General features: G+C 40.3%; 1 protein-coding gene across 1 annotated transcript in view; it reads left to right on the top strand.

Moving 5' to 3' along the window:
- The window catches only part of LOC124789558 (arf-GAP with dual PH domain-containing protein 1-like), a 133194-nt gene that overhangs the window by 103322 nt on the left and 17190 nt on the right, over positions 1-12682 (top strand). Inside the window, exon 7 of the mRNA XM_047256962.1 lies at positions 260-320. Coding sequence (XP_047112918.1) covers positions 260-320 — 61 coding nt within the window. The remainder of the gene's footprint in view (positions 1-259; positions 321-12682) is intronic.

The following is a 12682-nucleotide window of genomic DNA, read 5'->3' as shown; positions in this document are numbered from 1 at the left end:
TTGATGTGTGTAGATAGATACTGGTTAACACTGCAAATCATTGCAAACTTACTCAGGACCTGTGTTTCAGTCAAATTACCAGTACCAATCAAATTACCAGTACCATGGGTTTCAGTATATTAAGAGCATGTTCCTACTGCAGAATTTTGAAGTTAATTATCATAATTCCATTACAGGTCACATCACATGTAAAAGTAATAAATAATCAAATACCTGTATGTAGAATATAATTAAAAACAGGCTGTATTGCAATTTCTAGTGGCATCACGTCTCATCCGTAAACGGGCATCTGGAGCTGGAGTACACATTTTTTCAAGCAGGTGAGACATCCATTGTCACTTAATTATTAATTATTTATTTATTTATTTCAGAATTAGTTTCTTAACTTGCTTATTTCTGACTTGACCATAAGTGGATTAGTGTTTGAGTATTGCAGATGCCCACTTGGTGTGAAGTAAAAATAGTGAATAGGATTGTTAAGTCTGTTATATTCATCCCGACCAACATTTCAGGCAAACCTGTTTTTCATCTTTCATCAACCAACCATTACATAATACTGTGTCATACTAACCCAAACTTGAAATCCAAGATTAACCTGTACTCACAGAATGTCGGAAATAAAATAAATTATCAAGACAACAGACACAAGCCTTAGGTTATGGTACTCACAATAAAGTAGTAACAGCAAAAACTTATGTATCATACAATTTCTGAGATAAACTTGTATACCTTGACAGTCAATAGCTTCTTTTTGGCGGGGAGAGGGGGGGGGGGGGGGGCTCAGAAGTCTTGTGAGTTCAGTTGTGAGTCACTTTTTATTTAATCATGTCAGAAACCCGCACTATAGCTTACAAGTTATACAAAATGTTCCAAAACACGGTACTATAAGTATTACAATTAAAATTAAATGTGTCTTGACCAGTATGCAGCAACTTCGCATCCTTCCTTGGTGGCATCAATGACATTCTGTGGCATGCATGACATTGGATATAGGCCTCAGACAAGATGATGACTCATTGTCTGGTCTTCAACACATTCACATGCTGTGGAGTCGCATGCAAATCCCCACTTTTTCAGGTTGTCTTCATTCTTCCAACTCCAGAACGCAGCCTGTTGAGGGTGTTCCATATTGACCAGCTTTCTTTGTGACCTGATGGGAGGCTTTCGGTCAGGATTATCCACCCTGCAAGGTGGCTGGATCTGGAACACCATGAGTTGACTCTGATGTTCAAAGGTGGTTCAGTGAGGCTTTCAGTTGAATGGAGAAAGCTTTTCCTTGATTTGAGTCTTGGTACTGGTGTCTGATACCCATGTAGTGTGTGGGTCTTCAGATTCAATTCCTTAGACTTTTCCAGTGTGGATGCACATTCACTACGGGTATTTGGAGGTGGGATGCCGGCTAGACAGTAAACTATGGTAAGTTGAAAAATGACATCATAATATTTACAAATGACTCAGTAAAGCAGAAATGAATTTTTAGAACAGTGTGTGACAAAATAAATTAATTAATATACTTTTACTGTTGTCATCTGTTATGTAGTGATCATTATCATTTTATAATCAGGACGCCTATATTGACTTCCCAATTTGTGTCCTGTAGACATCTGTATATTCACAGAGGTCCCTGTCACCATTGGTTACTGTTGTTCACTAGCCAATTGTAAAGGCACAGACAAGAATTCTGATTTGTGGTCTACCAGCAGTTACTGACTGCTCATTCACGGGGAGTGGTCAGGGTGGTGTTAGTGAAAACAGTGATGAAAAGGACTACATAAACACAATAGTGAAGCTGAGGTTGGCCCTTTTCCTGGCTCTCCATCATGGCTAACAAATTTGAGCAGAGTAAAATTGCAGACGGCCATTAGTGGCTCTTAAAAAGCACTTCTAAAAATTTTTGATAACTTTTCATGGGCTGCACCCCCCCCCCCCCCCCCCAACTCTCCCCCATTCCACATACGAATGTTCTGTGTGGGTTTTGGACTCTATAGGATAAAGAAAAAGGGCACCCCCAAGCCTTCAAAATAAGAACAACCTGTCGTGTCCTGAGAGGGAGTTAAAAAGACATGAAAATGCGACAAGGAAACTTACCTTGTTCGAAGACTTCGATGAGGAACTACTTATGGGCCACCTATTGCAGCCCCAATCTTGGCTGAAAGTAGACTGTTGAATAACATGTTTTATAGGACGGGCAACCACAGCCAAACTTCGATATTTTTTTCATAGAAAAATCTGCACTGGCTGTATGAATGATTTTTATTAAATCTGTGACCGGTTTCGCACCACTTATCGGTGCATCCTCAGGCAATATACGCTATTTATAACATAGTAATGTTGAAGATTGCCCTGTAGCCGCTCCCCACCATTCACGTCCAGTATACCGTCATCTGGTGAAAGTGTTAGTTAAAATTTAAAAATCTTTTTTAATAATTTTAACTACCATTTTCACCAGATGATGGTATATTGGTTGTGAATGGTGGGGAGTGGCTACAGGGCAATGTTCAACGTTACTATGTTATAAATAGCATATATTGCCTGGGGATGCACCGATAAGTGGTGCAAAACCGGTCGCAGATTTAATAAAAATCATTCATACAGCCAGTGCGCTTTTTTTTTTTTTTTTTTTTTTTTTTTCCCCCCCCCTCGTGAAAAAAATAATAATAATAATAAGGGGGGAGGGGGGGGGGGGTAGAGAGAGAGAGAGAGAGAGAGAGAGAGAGACTGTTGAGTGGTGTAGAGCATGGAACTCAGTATGATTTGGTCGGAAACTGCATGTAAATCATATACTGGTAGGAAGGAATACATTCCCTGGCAGGAGCCCCCCCCCCCCCCCCCACCACATTCCGTATGTACATGTTACTGCTTACAAGTATGCAGAAGTGCTCATATTAGATTGTACTACTCTTGTCTTCAAAGTACAAGTCATACTGTGGCAAAGGCTAGTGAATCTTTCCAAGTACTGCCTGTTCCAAATAATACAAGTCCAGACCTTGACCCTGAGCAACACAGAGGTAGTGTCCCAGACGACTATCAATCTGCTCTCCTCTCCAGTCGGTAGTTGGCTTATTTATAAGAAGCCATTGGACACTGCACCACCCTTCTGGAGTGTTCCATGATGATTGTGTCGATTGCGATTGTCATGCGGTTGTCGCATGACATCTGCCGTACTTTTCCATCATATACTTGTCCGTGCTGGCGCCTATCCATTCAAGAATCAAATTGCTTATCTGGCTGCCAGCCTTGCAATGCTCAAAGTTCACTTCTTGTTACCTGACCAAACATTGGATAGCGGCATCTAAGTCGTCTTCACAAATATTTCACTTCTTCTCACCAAGAAATGATTTCCCAACTTTGTTACTAACTTAAACTGAATACTTTACTATTGAATATTTTATACTTCGTGACACCTCCGTTTCCCATGGGAAAAATTTGTAAGCTCGGACCTCTGAGGTAACAAAATTTTCACCTAGTACTGTATGCCAGTGGACCTTGCCAGCTTTTATTTTCAACATTATGTTCCACATTGTAAAGTTTACAGGTTCTTTATTTTGCAACAACTTCTTTGAGAGCATCCAGTTTATAAACAGGATTATACATTGGTTGTAGTGTAAGGTACATTCAACAAAACTCTGCTATTAGAGTTCATTGACCTCATTCGTTTTGTTGCTTTGTGTGAGTACACTCCTCTTACTCACCTTAGGTTGGCTTATAGGTCACACTTTTCATTTCACCACATCAGTATTCAAAGCATTACATATTTATACATGGACTGACACTAATATAACTCACCTAAAGACCTCGATACATTGCATTTATAGCTAAGAAGTTGGTGGTAATTTATCTCTTGTTAGACTGTAGTGCTAGCGACTCCAACACAGGCATATTTGCCTCCATCTTTGTGGTGAGTTGTGGCATCTGATTACATGCCTTTCTCAACAGTCAGAGAGAGGAGTGTGCTGTACGGACCTCAAGTCGTACTCTCCTACATCTTCCTCCTCTCCAAGTTGTTCAGACTGGTGTTAGGGAGTGTACCTCACACTGTCCTTAGGGTTACTTAACGTCACACAGACTCTGACACAACAGTTCCCCCCCACTTCACAAAGCTGTTTTCCACACCTTCTACAACACTTACAATAAACACACAAACTACGTGTTATAACTACTAGACAGATCGGTGCCAAACCATTGTATCATCACATGGAATATACTCTCCTTGAACATCCCCTGAAGGTCTCTCATTGTTGGTATTCTATTTCATCTTGTAAGGCATCTATATTATGACATGCTTCTTTTAGATCATCTAAATGCCTAACTATGTGTTCTAATGGTAAGAGTATGTGAATTTGAGTCAAGTTTTGTTTTTCTTCCTCTATTACACAACATACTATATACACAGGGCGAGTCAGGAGGAAAGATACATGCTTTTATGAATGATACTACTGGTGATTCTGAACAAATAACTTCGAATAAACATATGCCCTTTTCTTAACCGTCTCTGGGTAAACCAATGAAAGCAGCTAGGAATGGGAAACGTGCAGGTGATGGAAAATGAAGATACTGTTATGTTGCGGTTTGTTTGATTGTGTACATTTCCTCACAGAAGATGTTCAAACAGCCCACCTTCAATTTCAGTGCATGTTGCTTCTGTTGTAGACAGGGGTTGTGTCATCGAGCTCAGTTTTGCATTCCTTTATCTGGGCACAAGCATGTAAAATACGAGCAAGAAGTTCCTCTCTTGTGACCACTCTGCACTTGTAGACATAGTTTTTCAGCCACCCCCACAAACAGTAATCCAATGGGGTAAGATGGGTGACCTCGGTGGCTAAGCAGTGACTCCATGGTGACCGATCCAATGACCAGGATACGTTGTGTAGGAGCTCGATCATGCTAAAATACATATGAGCTCATGTTGCCAAAGGGATATCGTCCACATATTCTGGTAACACATTTTGAAGAAACTCAAGATACCATGTCTCAGTAAGATGGTTATCTAAAACAACTAGACCGATGAGTTGGTCATGACTGAGAAACATCATTGAAAATTCATTTCCACAGTAGCGTGCACGTTTTCATTTGCCCATACATGAGAGTTCCATGTGTTGTTGATTGCGTTGCGGGTAAACGTTGACTCATTAATGAACAGAATACGTGGAATCAATCAATCATTGGCAATGATCCATTGACAGAATTGTTGCCTTGTGGCACCTTCTCTATCATGCCAATGAAACTGTGCCAACGAAAGGGCTACAGACCATGCTCGTGTAATCACTTGTGTTTGTGGGACACCAAGCTGGGCAGCAATTCTTCTAGAGCTAGTAGTAGGGTTGCGTTCCACTGCTTGAAGAATGTTCTCAACTTCATTAAAAGTTTGTTGTATGGGACATTCAGAGACAACATTTACACTGGGTAGCGTACCATTCTCACGCAATCCGTGAAACACCCTACTATCTGGCACTCTAAAATTCGGCAATCATTGTTGATATTCTCACACAGCAGCTCTGGAATTCCCATTGGACAAACAGTATGTCAGCATACTCTGCATGTATGAAGATCTGTTTTATTTTCACTACACAAAACTATATTCACTGTTCACGTAACAACACTGTAGTACTGTGCACTATGACAAGCACTGTTGGACTGAGACTTCAGGTAATCAACTGCACCATGCGCAAGTGAACTGCGTAGTGACAAAGTTAGTAAGGATGACATCACATGTTTCCCATTCCTAGTTGTTTTCATTGGTTTACCTGGAAATGGTATTAAGGGCATATGTTTATTTAGGAGTTTTTTGTTTCGAATCATCACTAGTATCACCCCCTCAAAGTATGTACCTTTCCTCCTGACTCCCCCTATATGTGGTAACTTAGGAACTATGTCTATCTTAGTGATATCTGTACGAATGATATGGTCGACCTGCAGGTAATCTGTGCACCATATCCCTTATATTTACTGACAAAACTTGCCAGTGCACGATATTGTTAAGCCTTCATCTTTTGGGGCTACGTACAACCATTCGTTGTCTTGTATCTTCATCCAGATACATCAGGAATTTCTCTTACTGGTTGTAACATATGAGTTTCACATCACTTGTGATTGTAAGTGGACATTAGGATGAAATTTTGTTTACATATCTGGTTTTTTAAAGTGACCTTCTACAGCATAGCTGGTCACTGGACAGTTGCATGTACAGTTGTTTCACATCATCTATAATTAGGAATTCCTTTTCTTGTCCTAAGTAAGAAAACAATTTCTTTGTCTGATACTCTGTTGGTAGTGGCCATACCTTAGTGCAGGGGCGGGCAGGAATCCTGCACGTGTGCAGTGCACTTGCACGCATGCAGTTAACAGGTGTTCTGCGTGCACACAGGGGCAAGCTGGCCACCCACTTATCTCCCCTCCCCACTATACCTTCTGTCCGCTCCTTCCTGTGCAATGCATTTTGTTTCCTAGCTTGCTTTATTGAATTAAGGAATAAGGTTAGTAGGAGTGCTTGAAAGATATCGTGGTTTGAAAGAGTACCTATTACCTACGATACGTTTTATTTAATTATCACAGGTGGAGTGGAACAAAATTTCTACATACAGACAAACGCAAACAGTTACTCAAATTTTCATCTCTGATGTTTGCTCTTAACCGACACTTACTAATTCAGCAAATGGTTTTCCAGCTCTCAGTATATTAAGTGCAATCTTATAACTGTACGTACCACTGGGTTATTATTGTTGTCATCCTGAAAACTGAAAACAGTGTTCCATAAAATGTTAAATCAGTTAGATGAGAGACATGGGGAAAGAAAGTCGCAGATCTCTCATGACAACAGCAACTACAACAGATTCATCTAGTATTGTCAGATCGCTCTTCTTAAGCTCAGTCAATTTCCCCATCTGCTCAGAGTCTGACAGTAAATTGTACTCGTCCTTCTGAAAATTGTTATAATGGCCTTCAATACCAAACTTCCGCTGACCAGCGAGAATACTGCCACATATTAAACATTTCGAATTTTTACATTTTTGCACGAAGAAAAAATGATTCTCCCATTACTTTTTGAAAGATAGCAAATCTCCACTTCTCTGTTTCCTTGTTTCACTCTGCATTTTCCGGTTCTTGAACTACAACGTTCACTACGTAGTGGTCGCTACGCATCAACGTCCGCAGCTTAGCCTGGCACTACACTGCCGCAACCTGCCGGCTGTCGTCACTGCCCCAGTCGACGATTGCACGCGAGCAGCACACGTGCAGTGCTGTGCGCTTATGAGCTGCGTGCAACGTTTGCCCGCCCCTGCCTTAGTGCATAGACATTACTGTCAACTAGTGGTTAAACGTATTGCCGGCTAAAAATATGTCTAAATTTATTGCGTGTGGTTCTAACAGGTATGGTTCTAAGAGACCTTCAGCAAGTTCACAATGGTAGAAACTAACAAGTCATATTTTTGTTCCAATTTATTAAACATGGCCATCATTTACACTAACTGTTCCATGATAGTTATTAGAATCAGGGCCGGTTGTACCTTCTTGCTGGTACTGTTTTCGCAATCTTCCATGTGTTTGCTTAACTTTCTGATCCCATCAGCAATAATGTGAGCATTCTTGGTTATTGTATTCAGCATTTGATTTATCACCGTTGGTGATGCCCTTACTATTGCCACTTGCTCTTTGGATAACTGCAATGGCTCCCTCTCTTGCTCCTCTAATACACCTATTTTAGCTTTAAAGAACACCACATCATCTTCATCTAATGTACCAAATAGTACCTTGCTTGTCTCAACAATAAAGTTCAGTATTCCTCGTGCCTGCCTAACTGCTCAATTAACCCTTTTGCCCCCGTAATTTTACCCACATGCCATTTTACCATTTTCTGAAGATTCTCACACCTTCCAGCACTCACACTTGCCTGAAGCAAGTTACTCACGCAATGAGCTACTGATCTATTGGTTAATACTTGTATTTGCTCAGATTTTTCATGCTATTTTTGTAGATTAAAATAACTCACAATTCCCCAAGTTGTACTTTGCAAACTAATTGTACCATGCTTGTTGTAATGTATCCCTGGTGTCAACTTAAACTGTTGCACTCATATGTCCAGCGGCAGTGTGTCTCATTTCGTGAGGCTGGGCAGCAATATACTCCTCATAATGGTTGTCACACACAGTGCCTTCACTCCTGGCATCTGTAATGGAAAAGGCATTCCCAACCTCCCAATTCCATTCGCGCAGATTGCGTTTGCTGAACACTAATTCACCCTGACATACATTACACTTCATATTGCTAATCTAACCATGAATATCTTCTGGATACTTTTGTAACTGTCCCAAGGACTCAAAAAAACCTTTGGGTGATTTGCATTCACTTTCACACATTTATTTCCTTTCAGTCTAATTATTACTTTTTGTCCCTGTACATCAACCATAGTGAACGGTTCTCGCCATTGACTGTCCAGCTTCTTACTGTATCCTCTATGTACACTCTCATCATACAATAACATGATCATGCTTTCTAAATTCCTTTGGGTTTTGAGTTTTGCGTTAATTTACCTTACTTCTCTCCTTGTTTGACTGTGTTGCCATGCGGGCATCCTGATGCAACATCTGTATTCATTTTTGGATCTTGGTCACGTTATCATCATAGTTATAAACTACATTTGCAAGTTTTTTCTGTAACCATAAGGGTAAGTTGCTTCTTCTCCTGAAAAACAATTTGAACGGAGTGCACCCTGTGGTACTGTGCAGGGTCATGTTGTACACAAATGTCCCAAAGGGACCCATTGGTCCCAATTGTCATGCCCTCGGCTAATATAGAGCTGTAACATTTCAGTTAGTGTAAGATTTGTGCACTCTAGTGCGCTGTTTGACTGTGTACGGTAAGCAGTTGTCTGCATTTTGTCTATTCTCAACAGTTTACAGACCTCCTTCATAGAGTCGCTTGTGAAATTACTGCCCATGTTGCTGAGCAGGTCCGTAGGGATTCCAAAATTCAGAATCACATTTTCTACTAACTTACATGTGACCGTGTCAGTCAATTAGCCTGGTGAAGGCAAACTTTGTGAGTGAATCCTGGATTGTGTTCATGGTAGTGGACCTCCATTATCAGTATCACATCTTTCAAGTATGAGTTTCGAGGTCGGAGTTAATTCTAACGATTAATTCATCTTCGCCTGGGTTATTTTTATTTTATTTTATTTTTTTCTGACAACTCTCGCATGATTTTATAAATTTCTCTGTATCTGCCTCCATTCCAGGTCATGTACAATACTGTTTCAGCTGCTCATAAGTTCTCCCCATCCTCTGGTGTCCACCTATAGGGGATATATGCATTAACACTGTCAATTTGTTCGCAGGACTCATCACCTTCTCTGTGCTTATTTCTGGCATGTCAGTCATATCTCTCCTGTCCGGTGCTTCAATGGCCGCTACTGTGGCCGCTATCACTGCTCCAGCTAACTTGGCTTGTGTCTCTACTGATGCGGCCTTGTCTTGCTTATCTCGATGCTCGGCCTTTCTCTTCAGCAGGCTCTTCAGTACTCTGTTCCACCTGTGAATCCCTATCAAGTATGCTTTGGGTATGGGAAAGTGTATTGTCTACTCGATTCTGCTTACCCTCTTTGTACAGTATCTGATAGTCGTATTACTCTAACTTTAGATGGAACTTCGTCAGCCTAGACTACGGATCAGAAATACTGCCCAACCACACCAGTGGTTTATGGTCCATAATTATCTTGAACTTCCTCTCTAATAGGTATGGCCGAAAATTATTTGATGGCCCATACTATACAGACGTATTCAAATTATTATACTAAAGACTTTTTCCCAAAACTTTACATCTATTACACATTTACATCCACATACAGATTATATTTGTACATTCAATACTTTGTATGCATGCCTTTGTTTTTAATCAACATTTTCATCCTGTTTAGCACAGTTATTGTTAACTTTTCACATGACATTTAAATATCATTGTCATGGTACCAGATTTCCTCTAGTTTCTCTGTGAGATCTTGTTTGGTGGTTATTGTAAATTTCTTTATCCTCTGTTTTGCAACAGCCCGTAAATTTTCAGTTGAGTTCATATCAGGGCTATTCTCTGACCAGGCCAATACTTTCAGTTGTTTTTCTTCCAAGTAGCTGGAAACAGTTTTGGCTTTGTGGCAAGTTGCTCCAACATGCATAAGAATGCCATCTTTTATTGGGAAACCACTCATTTATTGGGGGGAAAAGTTCCTTTCCAAGGATTTCTTTATATTGTTCTTGCCTCATTGCCCCTTCAATAATGTGTAATCTGCCAGGACTTTCATGGACATCTACTCCAGACCATAACGGAATTGTGATGCTTCACACATTGCTGCACACACTCAGCTTTGAACTGTTCTCCAGGTCTGCGATGAACATACTGCATGCATTTTCCATCACAGTGAATACAGACTCATATCTGAAGCATGCCTGAAGCATGTGTACAAAATTGCATGTTAGAAAAGTTGGTAATAGTAACATAGGAAACCTCAACAGTCCCAACATTCAAATGTGCATTTCTTACATATCAATAAAACATCACAATTTCAAGCCAATGCCCCTCACTTAAGAGATAAGACACACTTAATTTACCATATCATTGCACATACCTTAGCCCAGTCCTCTCTTGTGTACACCTGAAGTTGTTAAGTCCACTGCAATCTTTTGGTTTTCATGGTAGGTGTGATTTTCTGTTTTTTCCTTGGTCGGCATGCGTTTAAACCACATTCAAACAGTCTCCTCCTCAGCGTCACAGGTGAAACTTCAACAGCCAAACCTTTCAGCTGATGGCTCACGTCTGAAGAAGTAAGTTTACAGTTCATTGTTGCCATGTTTGTAAGTCTTCTCATTGTTGGAGGACCCATTTTTCTTTTACGTCCACGTTTTGCTTTCCTGTTTGACTCGTGTTCACCACCTTTCTGCACTGAAAGTTTGATTCTGCTGACATTTTCTTGTGATATTCTCATCCTGTCAGCAATTTCTTGCTGTGTATAACGACTTTCAGCAAGAAGTGCTACTGCAGCCGAAACTTTCCAAGGTGAAACATCTTTTGTCTTCCCCATAACCTCATTTTCGTTGGAAACTCCATGATTTTTTCTTATAGCTAAAAACATGCAAGTTCACAAGCTATATAATGTCTTGTTAATGTAGCAAGAAGTTGATAGAATAAATAACAAGCTGAAGCACACCACAGAAACATAAAACATTACTGTAAACACAGTTTCAAAGCATATACACAGACAAATGTTACCAACTGTGAAAAATTCAGGGATCTGTGAGTTGCTTGGAAGGGAAATTTTGTGGCATCAATCAAACCTTTCAAACAAATCAATTATTACACTTTTCTCTCCTCTGTTTACACCAGAAAACTTAATAGCATCAAAAATAATCATTTAGTCTAATAATTTTAACATGTCTGTAGCTAGCAACTCATGCTCTACAGTACTATCATTTTGTTCTGCTTTGTTAAGCGTCCTGAATATATTCACGATCAGCAAGTCTTTTTCCATTGGCCTGTGGCAGATATATGCACCTAGCAAGCAACCACTTGTATCAGTCCTGATCTAAAAGTCTTTATTGAAATCTGGACACTTAGGATCGGAAGGCTAATTACCTTCTCTTTCAGCTGCTGGAACACTTCCTCCTGGGATCTGCCCCATTGATACAAAACTCCTTTCTTCAACAGTTGATCATGAACCGTCAGTAGTACAATATCATTCCTTTGTTGTCTTTGGTCACAGATATTTTTCTTTTGCTTCCACCTTGGTAAGATTGGATTTTAAGCGTTCTGCCATTAGTATGTGTCCCAGAAACTTTACAGAGCAATTCATATTTATCAACTTGTAAATTTAAGTTTCCATTCCACAGGCAGTCAAATGCCTCTTCGAGGTGGTCATTGTACTCATCTAGCAATGAGCCAACTACTACGATATCATCAAGATACAGGAATACTTTGTTTCCTTGCCATGCCTGTCAGTAAGGTATTAATTATATGCTGAAACATGGATGGAGCTGCCTTCGGGCCCGTCACCATTTTATTATATTCATAATGTCTCATTGTTGTGCTGAATGCTGTCTTCCCTCTGTCCTTCTGGTCTATTAGTATTTGAAAGTAGCCTTTTGTGAGTTCTGGTGTCATAAGTTCTTTGCCTTCCCTAGGCTATCGAGTATCTAATCTATTCTGGGCAATGGATAAACCATATTTAATGACATTTCCGGTAGTCTGCTATCACTTGCTATTTTTGTTTCCCACTTGCATCTGGTTTCTTTGGTAAGACGATGAGAGGGAAATTCCATGCACTAGTGCTGGGAGAGATTATGCCATGGCCAACATTCCCTTTATCTTTTGTTGCAGTGCTTCCTTCTGTGTTTGTGGGATCCGGCAGGACCTCTAGATTATTATTGTGCCTTCCGCCTCTGGTACCAATGGAATTTTATGCCTTGCCAGTGTAGTGTGAGTGAGCACATCTCCCGATAAATGGAATACATCGTTATAAGCTCGAGCAGAGCTCCTCTAGTGTTACTCATTCTTTATGATTCAGATGTGTGGTATGCATATTTTCGCTTAATAAACTCGGGGATGATTTTATTCTCCTTTCCCTTTCTGGCAGTGTACATCGGACATTGTAATTGCTCGGCGCTGGGACTCACTCCGTAAATACCTTGGGGTATCAGCAACC

The sequence above is a fragment of the Schistocerca piceifrons genome, chromosome 3, assembly GCF_021461385.2.
Source record: "Schistocerca piceifrons isolate TAMUIC-IGC-003096 chromosome 3, iqSchPice1.1, whole genome shotgun sequence".
Classification (NCBI taxonomy): Eukaryota; Metazoa; Arthropoda; class Insecta; order Orthoptera; family Acrididae; genus Schistocerca; species Schistocerca piceifrons.
Note: the sequence above shows the minus strand (reverse complement) of the source record. Positions and strands in the feature narration are given on the sequence as shown.